Source organism: Gobius niger (genome assembly GCF_951799975.1).
Source record: "Gobius niger genome assembly, chromosome: 7".
NCBI lineage: Eukaryota > Metazoa > Chordata > Actinopteri > Gobiiformes > Gobiidae > Gobius > Gobius niger.
In genome coordinates this window covers 20,141,393-20,162,946 of record NC_136858.1, presented here as the reverse complement: position 1 = coordinate 20,162,946, position 21,554 = coordinate 20,141,393, and the positions used below count along the sequence as shown (strand labels likewise).

The 21,554-nt window shown below is 39.4% G+C and overlaps 6 protein-coding genes across 6 annotated transcripts in view; 3 read left to right on the top strand and 3 right to left on the bottom strand.

Moving 5' to 3' along the window:
• lrpprc (leucine-rich pentatricopeptide repeat containing) overlaps positions 1 to 4,224 on the top strand; it is a 42,339-nt gene extending 38,115 nt beyond the window's left edge. Inside the window, exons 35-38 of the mRNA XM_079559432.1 lie at positions 1,694 to 1,768; positions 1,970 to 2,054; positions 2,515 to 2,657; positions 3,983 to 4,224. Of these exons, the coding sequence (XP_079415558.1) occupies positions 1,694 to 1,768; positions 1,970 to 2,054; positions 2,515 to 2,657; positions 3,983 to 4,051 (372 nt within the window). The 3' untranslated portion in view covers positions 4,052 to 4,224. The remainder of the gene's footprint in view (positions 1 to 1,693; positions 1,769 to 1,969; positions 2,055 to 2,514; positions 2,658 to 3,982) is intronic.
• A 781-nt stretch (positions 4,225 to 5,005) lies between these two features.
• Positions 5,006 to 9,339, bottom strand: abcg8 (ATP-binding cassette, sub-family G (WHITE), member 8). Its single transcript, XM_079560193.1, has 13 exons — positions 8,988 to 9,339; positions 8,119 to 8,220; positions 7,852 to 7,999; positions 7,539 to 7,777; positions 7,336 to 7,468; positions 6,971 to 7,240; positions 6,739 to 6,898; positions 6,557 to 6,658; positions 6,283 to 6,482; positions 5,889 to 5,965; positions 5,458 to 5,725; positions 5,216 to 5,343; positions 5,006 to 5,150 (listed from the first exon to the last, which is right to left on the bottom strand). The coding sequence occupies exons 1-13, from the start codon at positions 9,027 to 9,029 to the stop codon at positions 5,013 to 5,015; spliced, it is 2,007 nt and encodes a 668-aa protein (XP_079416319.1). The 5' UTR covers positions 9,030 to 9,339; the 3' UTR covers positions 5,006 to 5,012.
• Positions 9,340 to 9,402: 63 nt separating this feature from the next.
• Positions 9,403 to 15,041, top strand: abcg5 (ATP-binding cassette, sub-family G (WHITE), member 5; the record flags this gene model as incomplete). Its single annotated transcript, XM_079559394.1, has 14 exons — positions 9,403 to 9,554; positions 9,642 to 9,763; positions 9,878 to 10,014; positions 11,135 to 11,233; positions 11,310 to 11,442; positions 12,181 to 12,320; positions 12,403 to 12,532; positions 12,603 to 12,816; positions 12,980 to 13,185; positions 14,014 to 14,152; positions 14,224 to 14,297; positions 14,400 to 14,511; positions 14,590 to 14,702; positions 14,857 to 15,041. 14 exons carry the CDS (start codon positions 9,403 to 9,405, stop codon positions 15,039 to 15,041), a joined length of 1,956 nt encoding a protein of 651 aa, XP_079415520.1.
• Positions 15,042 to 15,129: 88 nt separating this feature from the next.
• Positions 15,130 to 18,055, bottom strand: dync2li1 (dynein, cytoplasmic 2, light intermediate chain 1). The gene is made up of 13 exons (XM_079560167.1): positions 17,989 to 18,055; positions 17,791 to 17,908; positions 17,671 to 17,705; positions 17,515 to 17,584; positions 17,325 to 17,413; positions 17,076 to 17,256; positions 16,895 to 16,963; positions 16,744 to 16,821; positions 16,576 to 16,655; positions 16,436 to 16,506; positions 16,238 to 16,329; positions 16,071 to 16,163; positions 15,130 to 15,319 (listed from the first exon to the last, which is right to left on the bottom strand). Exons 1-13 carry the CDS (start codon positions 18,000 to 18,002, stop codon positions 15,242 to 15,244), a joined length of 1,068 nt encoding a protein of 355 aa, XP_079416293.1. The 5' UTR covers positions 18,003 to 18,055; the 3' UTR covers positions 15,130 to 15,241.
• Positions 18,056 to 19,178: 1,123 nt separating this feature from the next.
• lyrm7 (LYR motif containing 7) lies at positions 19,179 to 20,518 on the bottom strand. The gene is made up of 5 exons (XM_079560125.1): positions 20,431 to 20,518; positions 20,136 to 20,208; positions 19,979 to 20,049; positions 19,821 to 19,902; positions 19,179 to 19,732 (listed from the first exon to the last, which is right to left on the bottom strand). The coding sequence occupies exons 1-5, from the start codon at positions 20,446 to 20,448 to the stop codon at positions 19,662 to 19,664; spliced, it is 315 nt and encodes a 104-aa protein (XP_079416251.1). The 5' UTR covers positions 20,449 to 20,518; the 3' UTR covers positions 19,179 to 19,661.
• A 42-nt stretch (positions 20,519 to 20,560) lies between these two features.
• hint1 (histidine triad nucleotide binding protein 1) lies at positions 20,561 to 21,467 on the top strand. Its single transcript, XM_079560123.1, has 3 exons — positions 20,561 to 20,716; positions 21,003 to 21,107; positions 21,196 to 21,467. Exons 1-3 carry the CDS (start codon positions 20,606 to 20,608, stop codon positions 21,358 to 21,360), a joined length of 381 nt encoding a protein of 126 aa, XP_079416249.1. The 5' UTR covers positions 20,561 to 20,605; the 3' UTR covers positions 21,361 to 21,467.
• Positions 21,468 to 21,554: the final 87 nt, after the last annotated feature.

The following is a 21,554-nucleotide window of genomic DNA, read 5'->3' as shown; positions in this document are numbered from 1 at the left end:
TAGAGGCCAGAGTAACACCTCATTTGAAAGACCTACAGAACTGAACAACTTTGTTGCTTTCTTCATTGCTTTTCCTCCTATTTTAGTCATGTTTCCGTCGCTGTTTTGACACTTTATTGAATAAGCTTGGGTAAAGTCAACTGGAGGAAATGTACTTGGTTCAGATTGGGGTTAAGAGGTTAAAACAACTGATGTGTTTAATGGGATTCCTTGCCATTTTGCAGCTCAATGGATAGAGTGTCTATCCTTGCACTTGAGTGATGGTTCAACTGGTGGCTAAGCTTCTTTTATAAATTAAAATCAACTCTTTTATTTGGGTCACAGCTTGTGACGATTGCTCGACGGTGTGTCTCAAAGCCACTCCATAGGAGAACTGATAAACCTGTGTGTACTGTCCGTGATGCACCTTTGCTTCATAGTCTTTCTTATATTCTTATAGGCCTGTATGCATACAGTACTAAGTCAGATCTATGTTTTTATTTAAAAGTTAATCCAATTCAAGCAGAACTTTTTGCTGTAGTGTGAGAACATTACAGTTCCCTGATGTATTTGTCTGCTGTAAAAGCTGACAATATTTCTCTTCTGCAGTCACTGACTTATTCATCCGACCTCTTTGGAAATATGCCTTTATGTCCTCTCATCTTGAAATAAATGTACAAACCCTTGGCCACAGTCACCCTCGAGTCTGTTGGTCTCAAATTGGCTTTTTGCTACTTAATTTATTTAACACAGTTCATAGATTACAGCTCAGTGACTTCGCATTGAGCCTGGGGATATGAATATGAAGACTCTAGATGGTTTGGAGATAAGGACATGGAGGATAGATGGTATAAATGAAAGAGAGGAGAGTAGGAAATTGTGAGATCCACATTGCGAATGTGCACTTAAAAGTTTCTTCTCATTACTGATGCCATTGCTCATCTTTCAAATGCTACATGAGACTGAAGCGGCTGAAATGATTTTTACCTTTGTCACTTTTTTAATCACAACTTTGGCCAATTCAGACCAATGTTTTGGATAAACATACTTAAACAATTAGCTCTTAGCGTCTTAACTTAGTTGCTACGAAGTTGTGTATGTGTTGACTATAGACTTGGTTTCATTTCTTTGATTTCATGTAGCGGTACATTGACTGACCACCGAGGAGTGCAATGACTAATGAAATGTGCAGCAAAGTGTCCGAACAGAATTTCTCCCAAGAGAGAGACGAATGAAATAAAGTGACATGAGCAAGTGACATGCAAACCTTCAGCCCTCTGAAGTGATTATTCCTCTCAATCTTTAAACACTGGTATCTCAGTAGTTTGCATTTTGACAGAGTGACAGAGATACATTATTAATGTCTGTCTTTGTATTACATTACATTTACAGTAGAAACTGCTATATTACAGTTGCTACTGTAGTCTCTTTTCTCTTATTAAGACTTTTCTTGTTAGATGATCGTATAGAACATGGTTTGTAAATTTAATAGTTGATGAGTCCAGTATATACATAAGGTTAAGGTGCAGTATTTATCATTATACAACAACTGTACCTCTCTCTGCATTCGACCCGTCCTTCAGTGTCATTGGGCAACCCTAAAGGAGCAGTGCTACACTCTTTAACACAATTCCCCACTTCACTACATGTTTACCTATGTAATTAATATAGTAAACAAACTGAAAAAACATCCTTTCTCTCTGTTGTGTTACAGCGCTGCAATGCTGTGGCTGAACAGAGGAGCATGTTGATGTCGTTTCTCTCCAGAAAGTCTCAAACACCTGGACAGGTAACATCTTAGTGGATAATGATTCTCACTATAACGGTCATGGCGGTTAGTGATCACTGTCGTGTAAGGTGTCGTATATTAGATATTTGTTCTTAATATTTTTATAATTTTATGTTAAGTGGGATCATATTTATATTAAATGTCTGTCAGTACATGTATTCACACACTTGCCATGACCACTGTCCATCTTTTTGTCTACAGCTGGGCAAGATTAAGAATCTGATGAACCTTATTCCAGACTTCGTGGAGAAGGAAGCGCTATATCCTTTCCTGATGAAATGCCACGGTACAGACTAAGTACAGTGTACATGCTGTTAACTCTTGTGCAGTGAATGGCTGGGTGCGCTGTGTAGCATTAGCGTATGCATTAACAATGCATTAGGTCACGCCTAGTGTCTGAGTGTGTAGCCAAGTAGTAGGACATTCAGGGGTTAGCAGAACACATGTCGTCTAATGAGTTAGCCGTTCTGGTTAGCCTAGCGTACTAATCGCAACACCAACCACCACTTAAGTTGTTCATTTTCTGGGTGTTCACTTTGTTTTTGTCTTTTCTACAACTTGAGTTTATATTTCCTCACATTTTCTGCCTGCTGCTTTCACTTCATATAGTCACTGACATAACTAGCCTCCTCCATTTTTAAATAAATGTGTCTCACTTTCTCTCATTTTTTTTGTTTTTTCTCTGTTTACTGTGTGCTGTTTACAGTTATAGATTGACATTGCCTTCTCTCTGCTTCTGTCTGCAGCTCTGGATAAGGACTTGGAATCAGCCAAAGCTTTGCATGAGCAGATGCAGAAAGAGGGAGTGGAGGTAGACGAGCTGTCACTCAAACGGTTGGCGTCGCTGTATCACCAAGTTGGAGAAACGGTGCCCTTCCTCGAGCCCCCTGTGAGTGTTTGAAATAAACAAAATTATATTACAAGCAATATCAGGGAATTTCAAGTCCACTCTTTATATTATGCGTTTGATTGTTTGGCCATTTTTTTTATTGGAAGATATGAAAATATAAGGGGCACTTTCTTGCTACACTATGATCATGTCTGTTATCATGCCTTTCCAGACACTCAAAGTAGCTTTATAAGTTTGTGCACTTTTCAGTAATTCTGCACACTGTGGTAAGCTACTTTTGTAGTCAGCTGCCCCAGCCTAGACTGCCAAGTGTGGCTGTCAATCTGCACCAACTGCTTCGCTCTACCCACCAGCGATCATTCATACAGTCATACTCAAGGACACACACGAAGTCGACGCTGAGATCAAAATGGCGACTTTTAGGTCAGACATTCCTAAACACTGAGACACTGCAGCGCCATAGTGTAAGAACTTATAAAATAACTATACTGTTCATTATACGGTCATTAAATACCATATATATAATGACATTTTGAAGTTTTGCATGCAGTAACATTTTTCCAGTCAAAAATTCCCTTTGTTTTCCACTTTGCCTCAGAAACGAGCTCATAGTCGCAGGCTATGCTGGTGCGTAAGCGAGATGGTGTCACTGCAGTGGTCTTATTCTGTGTCCAGTAGCTGTTGAGTGCTGCTTTACACTGCACATTTTGTAAGTCTGTGTGGGCTTATTTTTGGCCCTCTAAGCCTCGGCACTTTGATGTAGCGGCATCCCCTCAGGGCAGGTGTATACCTCTTACCTTCACTGCACTCACCTACGGCACCAAGATGGAGAGGGAGGCAGTGCGGTAGAGCGGCTCTTGCATAATTCACACAGTGTCAGGATAGTTAAGTGAGCTTTAAATGCACAAGAGGATGACGGAGAGGTGAAAGTCAAAATGGCCACTGTTCTCGAAAGTTTTAAAGTAGAAAACTTGGCACAGTAGTTTGTTCTTGTGTTAAGAGGTGTCTAAATTAGAAGGAAGATGCGTGATTGTTTAAAATGTAGAACACGTAGACAAACAGTTGGCCTGCTCACATAGGATATTATCAAATATTCTTGTATGCTTATAAAAGAAATGTCTTGGCTTGTTCTGTTTTCTTTACCGGCACACATTTTTCCTCATGAGCGCTGCTTTAATCTGAACAAAAGCTTTGACTATTTGTTCCTAAAACATGATGGAGCCCATTACATTGAGACACAGAACCTGATCTAAGCCCATGTTAAGGAAAAATTAGCATCTGGGAATTATAGGAAATATTTTTTTCAATAGGAAAAGTTTTTTTTTATTTTTTTAATACAAACACATTTGCTGATTTTCTTGCAGGAATCCTTCAAGTTTTATGCAGACAAGATGAGAGAGAAGTTTTCCAAAACCCAGATACCAGAAGAATAGACTCCTCAACTTCTTCCATAACAGAACATAGTCCTTGTGTTTTTTTTTCATTTTTTACCTCAGAACATTAAGTATTGTGTAAATGTGAATGTTTTCCTGTCCAATCTATTGATTAAAGCAATACACAGATGAAAACTGTTGAGGATGTACATACATATTTATGCAAATAAATGTTACAATTGGATTGCAGTCTTATGTTTACTTTGTAAATCGTGATCTAAGGTGGGGCAGTTCTTGCTCTGAAAAATGCAATGTGATGCCCCGTCGAAGTCCTTGGAGCACCATTAAATGTTTAACTGAGTATTCAATTCATCAAATTTCTACATCAGTGCAAAAGTAAACAGTTTGCGTAATCTTCTATCTCAACCTTTTTGACCATGGATTAGTATATCTCTTAGGCTTTTTAGTGTTTCCTTTACTGACACACATTGTTGGGCTTAATATCTTTTTATATACATAAAGATCAAGTTGTAGAAAAAAGGAGATTAAAATGGAACAAGAAAAATCTGCAGATGGATATCTGCCAAAGCAGCGGTCTAATCACTTGCCAACAATATGACTCTTTGTTGCAGAACTCTGCTGCCATCCAGGAGCAAACAGTGTTACTACAACACAGAGACGAATGTGTTTTATGGGGAAAGTTAATTATTTTTTATTTATTTATTTTCTTTCTTAAAATGGGGGGGATAACACCAGTGTCATGCACAGCATGGAGCACAAGAGCATTTCTTACTAACTAGTACTTACAAAATTTTAGTCCCTAGTCCATTCATTCTTATGTACTTCTATTGTAAAGGTCATATACCGTTGGTTGATAATTGAAATGATTGGTAAATGGGTTAGAAATGTAAACATACACATTCTTGTTAACAATGACTCATTATCGAACCAGTCGATGGAGCCAGAGTCCTTTTTTTTTTCTTCTACAGAATGCCAAGTCCATTGGAACTGATGAGTTTTTTCACCAATCCTGACCGGACTTTTGTTTGATGTACTTCAGACAAATGAAGTAAAGAACCATGAATCCCAGACAGACTGCCAGCAGTACCAGATAACATGAGTACAGAGGGTAGTTGTTCATGCCCAACACCTCCACCAACTGCAACAGAAAGACCGTGACTTAACATGTGTTATCTTTAGATGTTTGCATTCGTTTGAACTCACTCGTATGCCATCCACATTAAAGGTGAAATTCCCCACAGCAACTTCGTACTTGACACCTTTGAACTGCACCTGTAGCATTCCCTCGAAGCCCCAGCGCATGAAGGAGGCATAGGAAAGCCATGATGCCACTGTAAGATTTTATGAAATGCCTCTTACTAGATGAATAGTTAAACTTCATATTTTTGTTGTACAGTATATCATTATTAATAATACTACTAAAAATAATAACCATAACAACTCACCAAGCCACATATTCTGCAAACTGATGACAAAGCCCCCAGTCAAGTAAAAGATGGTAAATAAAGAATTGCCCATGAAGGCAGAGGTCTGCAGAGTAGGTAAAGCGGCAGCCACAAACAGAGCCATGGCCCGGCTGCAGTACACCATCAGCCACACCAACAGGAAGTTCAACAGGAATCGGGTTGGAACAGTGTTCAGGCCAGCAAGCCAATAGATGGGTAAACCATAAACCAATGTGAATACACAGTGTTCTGGCAACTCACCCAAGACCTGACAATGCAAAGGGAGAAAAAAACTATAAAAAAGTTATCCTCACAAAATCCTATAGAAAAGAGTGTTACAAATTCAATTACAAAGAAAGATGCAGTTTGCAGTTCAGACACAGTGTTGCACTGACACCTACTGGACATTATGGTTATTTGTGGAGGATTACCTTTGCAAAGAAGTAGGATGAGACGGCATACATGCCATCCTCCAACTCATGGTACAGCATTGCTCTTTCAGAGTGGCCTTCAAGCAGAGATAAAATGGTAAGAGTATAATTTGAATTAAAAGCTTAATCGTTCCCATGGACAAACATATAAAGAATATGGTTTGTCTGGATCTATTCTTGTCAATTAGGCCATAATAATTTGTGCTAAACCTGCTCTGTAACGCATTTTATTACTCGACCTTGACATTCCTTGAAAGTTGATAATATCTCAAAATGACTGTTCATCTGTGCTGTAATTAAATTATACTATTTTATGATATGCACTGAAGAGCTTTTTGGAGGACATTTGTTATCTCAACTGATATGGATATAAAGCTGAGCCAAGCATACTTACATTTAGCTATGACGTCCAGCACCACAGCAAATGGTGTGAGAGCTCCGATCATGTAGAGAAGTGCCACCGTGTCTTGTATGGACAGTGGCTCTGGTCCTGCCCCATAGTACAGGAACCCCACAAGCAAAGACATGAGGAGGGCCTCGAAACCATGGACCAGTAAAGTGACCAGGTCTCTGAAGTCATTGTACATGTGCCGCCTGAAATAAATAAATATACAGTTTTAATACAGTTACAGAGTAATATTGAATGTTCGACTTACAGACGCTGTTACCTGATAAGTACAGTGAATTGATGAAGTTTACCCGGTAGTTTGCTTCCTTGATTTGAGATTGTGATCAACTCCTCTCCTTCAACAATATTACCCATCACATTGCTGGAAAGTGGTGAGTGAACAAAAATACTTAACTGTATGCTGTTTATAGAAATTCAAAAATGTAAAATTAAGCCAATTACTCGTCTGCCTGAGTGGAGGATGCACAGCTTCTGTCTGGTATCCACATGTGGTCATCTGTATCTTTTACTTTGTCTTTAAACTGTTCTGCCAGAACTCTGGCCCGCTGTAAACACTCAGCCTCCAGCTCTGCGCTGCGTCTGTCTATGCTGATGAGATCAACTAGGCACAAAATGCTCTAAATTAGTCATCAAAATCTACTCACCATGTTTGACTTCATGTTACATTACATACCATAGAAATCAGAAGGGTTGCAGTAGCGAGGACAGGGGTATCCCAGAGCAGTGAAGTATGGCACCATGTCCCGTGCAGCGCCACAGTAAACAGCAGAGCCAGATGTCAGCAAAACCACCAGGTCAAAGAGTTGGAAGATATCCGAGCGAGGCTGGTGCACTGAGAGCAGGATAAGGCGGTTTCCACGGGCCAGCCGGGACAGAGTGATCACCAGGTTGTGAGCAGTGAAGCTGTCTAATCCTGACGTGGGCTCATCAAGAATCAAAATACCTAATTTCCATAGACACATTAGTTCAATGTTCTTAGGTTTATAGAGTTAGAATTATAACATGTGAAAGAAGCTTGACTTGATCAGAAGTATTGACCTGGATTCCATAGGAGCTGCACCGCAATGCTCACTCTCCTCCGCTCTCCTCCTGAGACACCCCTCACAAAATCATTCCCCACTCTGGTGTTGGCACACTGTCGCAGCCTCAGCTCAGCAATCACATCATCGACCTGTGATTTCAACAATAAAAGTTGAAAACCAAATTGCGGTGGTTTGAACAACACGTTTGCTGTAACTGACCCTCTTGTCCCTCTGGGCCTTGGTGAAGTGGGTGGGCAGCCTCAGTTTGGCCACAAAGACGAGAGTCTCTCGGACAGTGAGATGAGGCAGAAGGCGGTCATCTTGACGAACATGAGCAATGGTCTTCCTCACTACTCTGGGAGTGTTAGGTTTGCCATTGATCAGAATCTGGCCAGAGGTCATTGTACCACCCTCATCTCGACAGGTGATAATGTCCAGCAGAGAGGTTTTACCACAGCCTGTGGAAGAAATTGGGTGTGATTTCCCTGAAACCCAAATTGTCCTATAAATCTCTTAAATATATGTGGTTCACCTGAGCTGCCAATAACAGCCAGCATTTGTCCACTGCGCACTCGCAGGTTGAGTTTATTGATAGCAGTCTGTTTATTCCCTTTTATCTCCCAAGGCAATTTGAACTCTGATAACCTTTCATACCAGGGGATCTGTGCCGCTGTGTCCACCTACATACAGAAATAAACGCAAAGATTGCATTACAAAAAAGATCATTCTAGTATTGTTGTATATTAGCATTTATGCAGAGGTAAAATGTGTTGTTTTGTTATAGAGCAGTTGAGCTTACCTCATAATGCAGGTTGTTGACCTTCAGCTCATTGCACCCTCCACTGTAGGTGAAGTATAGACTGCTGTCTTCTTCAGAGGAAAACAACTCTGTGTCTTTGTCCTGAATGGCGAAGAAGCAGAAATTTCAAAAATGTTATATTAGCTTTCTTTAAGATTAAAAAAAAAATGCTCTCAAGCTTTCTGGGATCAGGGACCACAACCAAACAGAAAGAAATCAGTGTTGTGACAGTGCTACAATGACTTCTAGTGTCTAAAATTTTGTGTAAACCCACGTTTAAGTACGGGTCAATTGTTCTGATTGGAACAGTCGTTTCATCCATAATTAAAGATGTTCAAGACTAGACTGTCGCCAAAATGTGTAAAATTGGTATTGGTGAATCTTTCATTTATTTCAGGGACCCCTGATTAAGTATGTCTTCTTAACCTCTTAACCCCGAGCACATATTCTCCAGTTTGGCTTTGCCCAAATCTAAAATCTTCTTGAATAAAGCGTCTAAATACTGACGCTAACCAGGATGAAAATACAACAAAAAAGAGAGACAAAAACACAATATACAAGCAATGCAGCAAAAAAGTCACATCCAGTTTTGTAGGTCTTCGCTTTCAAATGAGACGTTACTCTGCCCTAGAGTCTATAAGCTCCAGAAGCGTTTACATTTGGGTAAAACTGTACTGGAGAAAATGCGCTTGGTTGAGGCGGAGGCGAAGAGGTTAAATTTATAATCCATAATGTCAGTCAACGACAAAATAAAATGTTATAGCCATAAAAGTAATTTTAAAAATATATGCACACTTTCTTCATATAGAGTCAAAACTTGATAAGAAAAACAAAAACGCATCATTAAAGAAAATTAATTCACAACAAACCTGTGAGGAGCCCAGGGGAGCGGTGTCCATGTCTGGGTCCATTGAGGCGCAGGATGACGCCTCTCTTCGGCTACTTGGGTCCGGTTCCTTCTCTGTCTTCTGTTGACCCACTCTTGCAGACTTTGGGCTCTCTCTGAATGCTCTTGTTCAGCGCACAAGCATCAGAACAGCTAAGCACATGTTAATGGCTCCTCTCTGCCATCTTCTCTGCCATTGGACTTTTTGTCCACTTTATACAAGCATGGATCAAAGTTCTCGAGATAACAGACCGTGTGTGTTTATTGTCACTGCGAGACCATAGGGCTTTGCCGGAGCAGCAAACGGCCCCTGACAGTGCAGCGCAGACACACTTCATGGCATGTCTCAGTAATTAAAATATTCCACTGGCAGAAGCACCACAGATCTGGCTGTAGACATGGATGGATCCTACTCATTGAAAACAGAGCCAGAGAAGGGCACAAGCTTCAGAGAGTCCTTCAAAATGGACTCTTTGTGGAGAGAGAGCGGAGAGGGTATGTCCGAGCCGTCCTGCAGCCTCAGCATCAACAAGGTCTCCTACACAGTCAGGTAATCAAACACTTTTCATAAAGCACTGTAGATTTTTGTTGTGTTATGTACATACGTCTATACAGTACATATGTGTGTGTATCTCAGTGAGCGCTTGGGTCCGTGGTGGGACTTACCCTCCTACAGAAAGAAATGGACTCGGCAGATCCTCAATGACGTGTCTGTTCATGTGGACAGTGGACAGATTTTGGGAATCTTGGGAAATTCAGGTTGCCACACAAAAATACAAAATATTTTATGTTTAGAAACTGCATAGTGGTCTTACCTATGTAACTGCATATTTGGTGCTATACAGTATAGTTACAGACAGTTTGTGTATACAGGCTCAGGGAAGACCACACTGTTGGATGCCATTTCTGGGAGGATTGGAAGCAGTGGCACGCTGTTGGGTGAAGTCTTCATCAATGGGAGGAAACTGAAGAGAGAGGAGTATCAGGACTGTTTCTCCTATGTACTGCAGGTAACATGTTATAGTTTGCCACTAAGCCAGCCAATGTATGAAATGACAGTACTGTATCGACAGTAGGGCTGCACGATATTGAAGTGACTTGCGATATGCGATACGGCTGTGCAATATCGCGATAACGATATTATTGCGGCATTACACCAAACACAATATGTTCCATTTTTTTCAGCAAATTGTGTCAAAAGAAGACTTAAAAAACACAAAATCAGGACCAAAACAAGGGTAGAATTTAACAAAGCGAGTAAATGTTAACTAAAACTGAACTTTTACACATGACTTCAATGCATGAGTTTGAGTTTGCAAAAAAAAATGGGTCGATCTCAGTCAGATGAAGGCTATGGTGATGTTGCGATATATTGTGGCTTCTCGCGATATGGATATTGCATCAGCTAATATCGCAATACGATATTTTTCGCAATATATTGTGCAGCCCTAATCGACAGTATTAACGAAACCTATGAATTTCAGAGAGTGAAATTGATGCCAGTAAAGTAGACCTCACTAAATAACAGTATAACAACTAGAAAGTACTTGAGTTTCTTGTTTTTATTTCTTGAACCATTGCTACCTCATTTCGTCTAACCTCATAACAGTTGCCCTAGCTTCTGTATAAATTAACATAGCACCCCTGATAGCCTCCTCATATGCTTAATCTCTCAATGAGAGGTGCTCAAGTGTAGCCAAAGCCTGAATTAAAAGTGTGGGCTTTAAGCTGGCCTTGCTTGGTTTAAGCCCATCTCTCTCCTCTGGCTGATAGCACCCTGTGCTCTCTAAGCCTGGTTATTAACTTCGCCTGCTAAGCTGCAGATGAGGAGGTGATTTGGGCACCTGATATCAAAGTCATTCTGATGAGCGACTGAGGAGAGCAGGGACAGGGAGGCAGTGTGTGTTAATTAACTCAATCAGTTGGTGGAGGAGGTTCAAACACGAGTTTTGGTGAACACGTCTTAATAGAATAGATACTGCTGGGTTTTGCAAAAATAAATAAATAAATTAAAATGTGTTAACACACAAATTTATTTAATTATCTAGATTCACATCTGTGTAAAAGTTAGCCAATATATTTTACTATCAGTTTCATGTATTACTAAATGTTCTATTTTATTTCTTGTAGAGTGATAACTTGCTAAGTTACTTGACAGTAGAAGAGACGCTGACTTACACTGCACAGCTTGCCTTGAGAAAACATTCAGATGACGCAATAAAGAAAAAGGTGATGTCAGATGGATTAAAATGGGCCTCAGTCTATTGGCTTTACAGTATTTCATACCTGGTCCTTGTTACTGCAGGTGTCAGCGGTGATGGCTGAGCTGAGTCTGAGTCATGTGGCGCACAGTGTGATTGGGGGTCGGATATTTACTGGGATTTCAGGTGGAGAGAGAAGAAGAGTGTCCATCGCCAGCCAGCTCCTGCAAGATCCCAGTAAGTACTCTCTTTATATTACAGTAAAAGAAAAAAAAATCTGTCATTAAAGGGGGGCTTACTGAATTCCCTTCAAGAAACTGATTTACATCAACTCATAAGCGGTAATATTTATAAATCGTTTTTTATGAGCAAGGACTGTAGTTTTAAGTTTTGAAGAAAGTTCAAGGCAAAACTGGCTTCTCCCCATAGAGTTTCAGAAGTCCGGACTAAGGGGAGACAAAGGGATCAGAGCAGGAGATTAATGAGGAAAAATAGCGTAAAGGACAGAGGGAGCGATGGAGAAGAGTAATGGAAGTCTGGGTTATCTCACACCAACGAAATAAGCAGGCCCCACCTCAGAGCGGATGTGTGCGCGCCACATCCCAGGTGTAGTTTATCTGCTCCGTAATGCTCCCGCGAGGATGAAGGGTCTCGGGCCTCATTCAGGATTAAATGGCCGTGGACACACACACTCCAACACAGTAATGAGAACTTCCCATTTGATGCTTCTCCAATCAACCAGGAAATGAATTAATCTCACAATTAAAGTATCTGCTAATTCCACTCCACTTCCATAAAGCAAAGAGACAATCTTTTAATTGTCCTAATTAGAGTAATTACCTAAAATAAGAACTTTCTTATCTTCACAAGTCAAGTTGGGCCCACTGAGATTCTGCTTATGCTTAAAAGTTTCTGGAAAGGAACTTAAGATTCATTTGTGCAAAATAACAAGTAAAGTTTAAGGTACTGTCTTAGAGGTGATCCTCCTGGATGAGCCAACCACAGGCCTGGACAGTATGACGGCCAATCAGATTGTGGTGCTGCTGGCAGAGCTGGCCCGGAGAGACCGCATAGTTATTGTCACCATCCACCAGCCGCGCTCCGAGCTTTTCAGGGTTTGTATTCAACATTACGAGTGTTTATTAAATTCAAACCCAGGCTTGTCAAACAAATACAAAAACAGCTGTATTGCCGTAGGTCTTCTCAAGGATTGCCATAATGAGTCGTGGAGAGCTTGTGTTCTGCGGGCAACCTGAGGAGATGGTGAACTTCTTCAGCCAGTGCGGATATGAGTGCCCAGAGTACTGCAATCCTTTTGACATTTATGGTACTCACTGCAAGGCTTATTAACAACACATTACATATGTATATACCGTATAATACATGTGGTCTTACAGTGGACTTCACATCTGTGGACACTCGCAACAGTGAAAGAGAAGCAGCCACGTTTAACCGTATGCATGAAATCACCTCATCCTATCAGACATCTGACATCTACCTACGGATGTTGGAAAAAATAGAGCAAAGCTTGCAACAAGCAGTCAAACCACCCATCCCCTTCAAAAGCAAAGAGTCACCTGGAGTAGCAGCTAAAATCGAGGTTCTGTTGAGGTAATCTCTCTCTCACACAAACGATAAACAATGACAAACACATGGTACATCTACAACTGTTCAAATAAACTAAACCAATGTTGTACGATTATTAATTATGTAAAAATGTGATTACCAGTATCCTGCAATTAGTTTTTTGTTGTTTTTTGTGTTGTGTGTGAAGACGAACAGTAAGGAACCTGTCCAGAGACAGAATGGGCGTCCTGATGCGCCTGTCCCAGAATCTGATCTATGGACTCTTTGTGGCCTTCTTCGTCATGCGTCTGGATCTTGATGTGTCCAAAGGTGCCATCCAGGACCGCATTGGCATCATCTATCAGAGCATTGGAGCTTCACCCTACACCGGCATGCTCAACGCTGTAGCCCTCTGTAAGTGCCACGTAAAATCTGTGCAAAATTAACAATTACATTACAGTGTTAATATCATATCCAATTTCCATCTATGAATTATATTTTATGTGCTGGAAAAGTTATGATAAAAATAATATCTTCACAAAAAGCATATGCAATTCCAATTGTGCAATTAAAATGTTAAGTTCTCATGAAGAGATATAAATAAACTTTAAAATATATTGCATGGTTGTCTGTTTACAATACTACTAACATTACAGTAGGAAGAATATGGACAAAACCCCTTGCTACCACACGCATAATCTTGAAAAGTAGGTTAAGGTTCATTACATGTAAATTTCTTCTTAGGCGAAGATCTACAGTTTCTTCATTATCTGTGTGTTTGTAAAAGGTCATGACAATTACACAAGCCATGACTCAAAGTAACCTCTGGGATTAACATACCCAAGCGAAAACTGGAACAACTTGGTATCAAATCCTTGTAACAAAAGATCAAACCAGTTACCATTTGTTTCCATATTAGCATCACGTTAATAATACAGTATTTGTTATCCATATAGTATCCATATAGCATTGAACAGAGATTTTACCTCAAATCAGTGACACTGAAGCGTATAACCACGCGAATGTGCCACTGTCAGTCATTATTCTTATCACAATGTCCTTGAATCTCATAAAGTAATGTAGCAGATATAGTAGAGATTGCAGTGACTGATACAATAAGCCGGTTTATAGAACAAACCATGCAAGCAATCAATAAAATACAAATATTAGAATAAAAAATATATACAAACACATGTGCTGTGTTTCATAATATTATTTGTCTGCTCCTTTTCCCATCCTCAGTCCCTGCACTTCGAGCCATCGGTGACCAGGAGAGTCAGGATGGCCTGTACAGCAAATGGCAGATGTTTTTGGCTTACGTTTTCCACATCCTTCCCTTCAGCGTTCTCAGTGTTTGTATTTTCACTTCATTCCTTTATTGGTATGTTTTATTTACTGTGCAGCATTAAAGTCTATGTAGTGTGTGTACTATAATCAAGTCATTATCTTCAGGACAATTGGAATGAATCCAGACACACTGCGTTTCTTCTGTTATACTGCAGTAGTGCTGGTACCCCATATTATAGGTAAGCTTAAGTTTAGATAGACCATGTTTTTTCTACAAACAAGTGACTTGTAAAAATATGAAAAATAACCTTTAAGAGAAAAACTGTTGTGATTATTTGTAGGAGAACTGCTAACAGTTGTGCTACTTGGAGTGGTCCAAGACCCAAATATGGTCAACACTGGTGTGGCTCTGCTTAATATTGCAGGAATTCTGGTGGGCTCAGGTTTCCTTAGGTAAATATTGGTAGATAAGAACCTGTCTACAAACATAATACATTTAGTCACTTATACTGGTATTGTTTGCTTTCATAGAAGCACACTGCAGATGCCACAGGTCTTTCAGTGGCTCAGCTACTTAACTTTCCAGAAATACAGCTGTGAATTGCTCATAGTCACAGAGTTTTATGGACTCAGCTTCTCATGCAGTAAGTGATTTTTTTTCTTAATCCTTTTAAAATAAAAAAGTCTCTTTGTTAAAATTTGAAACTTTACTGCAAACATTTTGTAGAAACAGAGATTTTAGAATTAGAAATTTCCAATTAGAAAGGACTTAATCTCACTTTGTCCCTTGTGTTTTAGATGCTTCCAAACCTTTGCCAGGAGCCTGTGTGGTCACTGAGGGCAATCAGCTCATCGATCAGGGCTACCCTGGGGCTCTGTCACGTTACACACTGGACTTTGTCCTCCTCTATGCTTTCCTCCCTGCTCTGCTGGTGCTGGGAATGATTAGTTTCAAAATCAGGGATAGGATCACCCGCCACTAAAGCCACTGAAACAAAACCAAAGACAAGTTAAATCCACCAAAGCTCTTCAAATATGAACAAATGATGCCAGTCGTACCTGTAAAAACTTTATTATTTTGTAGAATATTTGCACAAATAGTACATAATAGAAAACAATTGTAACATTATAAAGGATCTTACTAGATTAAATTAGTAAATAAAATAGTGTTAACGTTTTTGTTTCATGCTGTTGTTTGTCGAGACTCGAGGTCTAGTCCTTTCCATGACTTTTCCACATTTCTTTTGTACTGCTCCAGTTCCTAAAAACAAAGAAGAATTGAATAATCCACAGTTTTTTTTTGTTTTTTTTTACAATTAAATAAAAAACTACAAATGGATAAAAATGGTAACACTCTATTTTACACTTCCCTTTAGTACAACGTAATGTGCTATGTAACAATGTGTGATCACATGTACCTATGGGTAACTTTCATGCACAATGGAATAATATGTGTTATTACAGATTGTCACAAAGCACTGCAAATGACATTGTACTAAATTTAGTTTGGTAAAATGTATCAAGGTAGTGTATACTAAACTGCAACCACATAAACCACCAAATAAATAATTACGGTAAGTGATAAATTGTAGCTGTAAACCGACCTGTGACCGGTCTTCCATTTGTCAAAGCAAAGTGTGCAAGATAAGGTAAGACTCAAGCAAAGATAAGGGATTATTATGTCTGCATCGGGTTACTACAGTTCAAGTGCCAATGCCTTCTAAGTCAGTAGGAGAAAGGGTGCATCCTTCAGTTTAGTGTTCTTAAGATAAGCTCAGGTTATCAGCGACACAGTCGTAGACGATATACATTTTTGTGTACTGTGTCACAGACAATATAGACAGACGATATACAAAAATGTATATCGTCTATGAAGAACAAATATGTAATAAGGTGAAGCTATGAAAATGTGAATAATTCTAAGTTGTGGCAGGAATTATTTGACTGTATGAAAGATTAAAAAACAACAACCAACGTAACAATAGTAGTGGTTGATGAAAATAAAATCTTACCTGATTTTTCTGGGCTCTCATGGCATCAATCGGAGGTTCATTGTACTGTGGGTCCTTGGCTGGATCCTTCAATTCCTGTTGTTCACTGACAGACTAAAAATAGACATGATCCATGGTTTTGTTGCCGTTAAGACTTATTTGTAGACTTTTTTATTTGTTTTTCTTACCTCTGGAGGGAAGTTGTATTCATACACTTTCTTCCAAAGGTCTTTCGGGTTTTTGGCATGTATTGAGGTCATATCAGAAGTAGGAGGTGTGCCTGTTTAACGTTATTTATGTTTGCTTAATGGATCATTACTCATGATTACTCACAAATGTAACAAGTTAGAATTCTATTTATAACCACAAGGCGATGCTGTGCTCACCTATTTGGCTGAATGAGTCTGAGCCAGCGGGGACAAAGAGGGGCTTGGTGGAATCAGTGGACACAGTTTTTCTAAACACAAAGACAATGAAACAGGTTTGACTTGTGTATTTTTTGAAGTGACGTGTATTGTCCTCTCACCCTTTGTCTAGTCCAAATGCAAGATGAGAGAAAAATACTTTGGTTTTGGACACAAGGCTCTCCGATTTGATGCTGGTGAACTGATAATAAAGGAATTAAAAAAACATAGACAAAAAACATACATATATACATATATTATACAGTTGAATTTGCTTAAGGTACACTTACAATAAGGGAGGCTGCATAGTAGTGTGCAACAAAGCGCAGTGTCTTACTCATCAACTTTTTTTTATCGGAATCAAACTCCTGTAATACAGTTTGAGAGAATATAACATGCAAACTATAATTACAAGTCAGTGATCAAATATAGGTAGTTCACCTGGAAAATGTCATATTTACTGCCAATGATAAGCAGAGGCACAGGAAAAGGACTTATGAGCTCTCGGTCCTACACAAAAAGAAAAGCATTAACATCAGCACATTGTCCAAGTCCACACACTTAATATCAAAACTGTTTTTGTTTGTAACAGTCTTGTGGATACTTTCTTAAGGATGCTTACAGGATAGTCTTTAGGCAGCACACGTGTTGGCTGAACAGACATCTGGTGTTTGTTGCCAGTCTTTTGCAGTGTCTGAAAGGCTTTTTCTGCGTGCTCTTGTGCTGCTAGTAGTAACCGCTCCATTGTTACCCATAAACAATTTGGTTTTGACAGATCCAGGACAAGTATGACAGAAAGTGACCTACAATCAAAATGGATATCATGTGCTTGTAAAATAAGCATATGAAAAATGGATTATATGTGACAAACCTGACACTGGATGGGCTGATGGTGATCTGTACGAGGTCTGACAGAGAAGTACCACCACCCAGTTCCCATAAATGGACAATATCTTTAGGCTGTGGTCGAAAAATATGAATGATGACCTCGTTAATTTGGGCAATGGGCTTTGTAACTCTGCTGGATGTAGTTGTGACAGTTGAGGTTTTGTTGTACTTACTGTGCTGTGTCGTCTGGTGCGTCGAACAAAACTGTACTCCAATGCCAAAGTAGGCTTAGGAGCTTCATCTCTGTCAGTGAACACAAAGCATCATTATAATTATGCGCTGCTGTGTGTTAATACATTATGAAAGTAACACAAAAATGACCAACTCACTTGTCAACGCACCGATAGAGAATAGAGGTCTTTCCCTGTTGAACAGATATTGTCGTTATGGTTGAACATACACTGGTGGATATGATCATACTTGCTCTAAATGTTGTAGCAAAGACATACCCCGGCCTTGCTGCCCATCATAAACAAGGTCCTTTCACTTGGTTGAACACCTCGGTCCTCTTCTTCGCTTTCTCGCGTTTGAACCTCGGCAGCAGACAGATCCCATAATATCTCTGAGCTGTTAAAAACGAGAAAGAAACCTACGTCGATATAGTTTAAAGAGACCAATAATTCGAGGTAAAAAGTCAAGATCCTCACCTTATTTTAGGCATTGTTAACGCTGCAAGACTAGCTAAACACCATTACCGTTACCAGAGCAACGGCGGCGCCTCTTGATGACGTTTTAGTTTGTGGGAAATGTAGTTTTGAAGGTATGAATTAACATGAATATTAAAAGTCTGTTTTTTGTTCCAGTAACAGTATTTTATTTTTGATAAGGTGCTTGTGAATGTATTAGGTCTTAGAATGGGTCCTTGTCAGTGTCTTAAAGGCACTATACCGGATTTGTTTTGATTAATGGAACCAAATTTATCCTCCTTTAGAATATTGTAAACTCATGCCTTTGTGGAAAAAAAACATTTGTAAGCATCTATATAAAAATAATTAAAATGTATAAATTATAAACTGGAAGGCTAGTTTTCTAGCATTGCAGTGAAAGTGTGAAATTGTAAAAAAAATTGTAAAATTTTGTGAAATTATAAACAATAGTAGGGGTTGCAAGATAATTTAGACATTTCTTACATGTCTGACATTGATGTATTTTTGAAACAGCAAATTTTAGAGAAATTAAGCCAAATATCAAAATACAGTATCCAAATATTATTACATAATTCATAATAATCATTAAACCAGATTTTATGTTTTGCACCGTAACTCATTATAAATGCTAATTACATTTTACAGAAGGGAGTGATTTTAGGGGTCACAGCCTGAAAAGTTTGGGAACACACTCCATTGAGGGGAGGAGGCTGACTAGATCTTCTGGTTTTTAACAAACCAAAAAACTTGTTGTACAAAAACTACACTATATTCTACATAGTCTACATCAGGGGTTCCCCAACTTTTTTGGCTGAGCCCCCGAAAATTGACACAAACAACTCGGGACCCTGATTGTATAAAGTTATTGCCTCTTATGCTACTTTAGGCAAGGAAAACATATTAAAATCACATTAATACATATTTAAACGGTTTATTTGGAATAATAAAATGGATTTCACATGTTATAGGCTGTTTTACACTCAAAAATATTATATAGTATTATTAATATTATCAATAAACAGTAGAATTTTTCTTTTTGCTTCTTCTTGAAATCATCTGGGGGATCCCCACCCAGACCTCACGACCCCCTAACTCCTAACCCCCACTTCGGGAATCACTGTTCTAGATAGCAATTAAAAAACAGCAATAAGAAGACTACTGTGTCTTGGTTCAATTAATTTAATACATTTGTGACACCCCAATAAATAGTAATATGGACTACATACATGTGTATTAGGGAAACAACACTGTACAAAGACAAAATACACTTTTATTGTGTCCGTCTTTCAATAGGAAATCAAAAAAGGTTCATCTGAACATAAAATATCCTTAGATTCAGTTAAATGCAAGCCTAGGACCGTCATGTAATATAGAGCAATAAATACATTTTAACTACAGTTGAAGGTCATTCTCATCCTCATGGTCGGACATTTGTGAATTCAATGGCTCCGAACAACAGCAACAAGCAACGAATGGGCAAACAAACTACGTCACGAGTTGAGCTGATGAATAAATTGGTTGAAATGTGGTGCAGGTCGCACGTGTATCAATTATCGTCGACTGTTTGTCCCTTTGAGTGCCGTTACTCAGGCTGAGGCCTCAAGTCAATGCCCCGCTGACGTTAGTCCGACCGTGTAGATGCTTCAATTCCTTCTCATGGTCAACATGTTTCATCAGGATTTTTTCCGGGGGGTGTCACAATAAGGAACATTTTCTAATAAAAGGCTTTCTCTGGGTCGAAGCACTATAAGGGGGGATCAAAAGCCATCAACTGGTTAATGCACAGAAATGCAGAAGCAAAATCAGTACACATCAAAATGCAACAAACTTACTGAGGGTGTCATCTGTTACATGCTCCATCTGGAGAACAGACTTTCTCAATAATATTTCCACATCCAAACTCATGTTGATCATCTGTGCAGATTGTGTATATTCATCACTTGTTACACTCACACCTTCTTTAAGTTTATCATCTAATTATGCAGCATACCTTTTGAATATTCTCTTCTGAAGTCTCCTCTTTGTTTTTGCGAAATTCTTCGTTGATTTTGAACCTTGCAGCTTAAAAAAGAAAAGGTGTTGCAGCCATGATCCGTATATTACAGTTTGCCAAATGCTTATTTTTGCTGACAAAAGAAAAAACTCACCTGTTAATGCTCTGTAGTCATCTTTGAATACTTCTTGTCTTGTCTTGTGCAACGCTTTGAAAGCCTGCAAGACCTGCATGAACGTGAACGTGTCAAAATATGTCTTGAATCTACATTACACAGAGGTCTTCTTATTCAAGGTGGACTAATAGCCGTATACAATGGTCATCACGATGCAGCAGAGCAAATAGTTAGACTTCTCAACGACACTTTTGATGCCAAATATGTTAGGCTACGTATCATATATAATATTGCATGGTCGAAATGTTTCTGAAACAACACAAAACACCCTCACCTTCATACGAGTGCCCATGTTGACTGCTTGACTTGCTTCCGGTGAGCGCACGCACGTTGACGTACTGTGGACCAATCGGCTTTGATGTTGCAGTTACGCATCTTTCTGACCAATGAGTTTCCTTTGAGGTTTCACCAAGATCCAAATTCAGCGACTGAAGTCAGTCTGCGCCAACATGGCTGACGAAACAGCGAAGGCGCAGGCTGCCCAGCCCGGCGGAGATACAATATTTGGGAAAATTATACGGAAAGAAATTCCTGTGAATTTGCTCTATGAGGATGACCAGGTAGCATCCAGATGCACGGCTTGGCGTTTGCACAGATGTTCTCTGCTAGATTTATTACCATGTGTGCTAACTCATAGCTAGCGCTGAAAGTGTTGAGCTGCGAAATCAGGTCTGACAAGTGCCTGATGAAGACTTAATGGGCTCTTTGCCTGAATGGTGGATTCGCTTTTATGAGCTTTGCTGCTTGATTGTGTTTTCATGCATAATTATTGGGCTACTTCGTTTTATTACAGTTTTAAAACTATTCTCTATTTGCATATTTAATATTTTCTCATTTGCATTACAGTGTGTTGCCTTCCCTGATATTTCACCTCAGGCCCCCACCCACATCCTTGTAGTTCCCAAGAAGCCAATTGTCCAGCTTTCAAAAGCAGAGGAGAGTGACAGCGCAGTAAGTGTGGTGGATGTTTGTTTGTTGCACCTGTTTCACTTGTTGTGCCACCCTGTACTGTCCTAACAGGAATAACTGTGTCTTTCAGCTACTGGGTCACTTGCTGATAGTTGCCAAGAAGTGTGCTGAGCAGGCAGGTCTAACCAAAGGCTACAGGATCGTTATCAACGATGGAGCTGATGGAGGCCAGTCTGTCTACCACATCCATATTCATGTCCTAGGGGGTCGACAGATGGGGTGGCCCCCAGGCTAATACCACTAACCAGTAATCTTCATGTCTGTCATGTAAAACAAGGGAATAAATGCACTTGCTCACGCACAGTTTACTGTAATGATTGACATAATGCTGCAGAAGAAAAACACAAGTGAATGATTCCGTTTTATTAACAGTAAGAAACAATGCTGGAAGTTAACAATATAAAATACATAGGACATACATCAAATATT

What these genes read in the sequence shown, in the direction of transcription:
- abcg8 (XM_079560193.1), bottom strand. Translation starts at nt 9,029, where the DNA reads ATGGACCCAGACATGGACACCGCTCCCCTGGGCTCCTCACAG. An exon ending in AGGCCCAGAGGGACAAGAGG is followed by an intron (nt 7,469 to 7,538) that starts GTCAGTTACAGC and finishes TTGAAATCACAG; the next exon opens with GTCGATGATGTGATTGCTGA. An exon ending in TCCTCCACTCAGGCAGACGA is followed by an intron (nt 6,659 to 6,738) that starts GTAATTGGCTTA and finishes ACCACTTTCCAG; the next exon opens with CAATGTGATGGGTAATATTG.
- dync2li1 (XM_079560167.1), bottom strand. An exon ending in TGATGGGCAGCAAGGCCGGG is followed by an intron (nt 17,706 to 17,790) that starts GTATGTCTTTGC and finishes TCTGTTCAACAG; the next exon opens with GGAAAGACCTCTATTCTCTA. An exon ending in AGACTCATTCAGCCAAATAG is followed by an intron (nt 16,330 to 16,435) that starts GTGAGCACAGCA and finishes AACGTTAAACAG; the next exon opens with GCACACCTCCTACTTCTGAT.
- lyrm7 (XM_079560125.1), bottom strand. An exon ending in TGACTACAGAGCATTAACAG is followed by an intron (nt 20,050 to 20,135) that starts GTGAGTTTTTTC and finishes TTCTTTTTTAAG; the next exon opens with CTGCAAGGTTCAAAATCAAC. An exon ending in CAGAAGAGAATATTCAAAAG is followed by an intron (nt 19,903 to 19,978) that starts GTATGCTGCATA and finishes CAATCTGCACAG; the next exon opens with ATGATCAACATGAGTTTGGA.
- hint1 (XM_079560123.1), top strand. Translation starts at nt 20,606, where the DNA reads ATGGCTGACGAAACAGCGAAGGCGCAGGCTGCCCAGCCCGGCGGAGAT. An exon ending in TGCTCTATGAGGATGACCAG is followed by an intron (nt 20,717 to 21,002) that starts GTAGCATCCAGA and finishes TTTGCATTACAG; the next exon opens with TGTGTTGCCTTCCCTGATAT. An exon ending in CAGAGGAGAGTGACAGCGCA is followed by an intron (nt 21,108 to 21,195) that starts GTAAGTGTGGTG and finishes TGTGTCTTTCAG; the next exon opens with CTACTGGGTCACTTGCTGAT.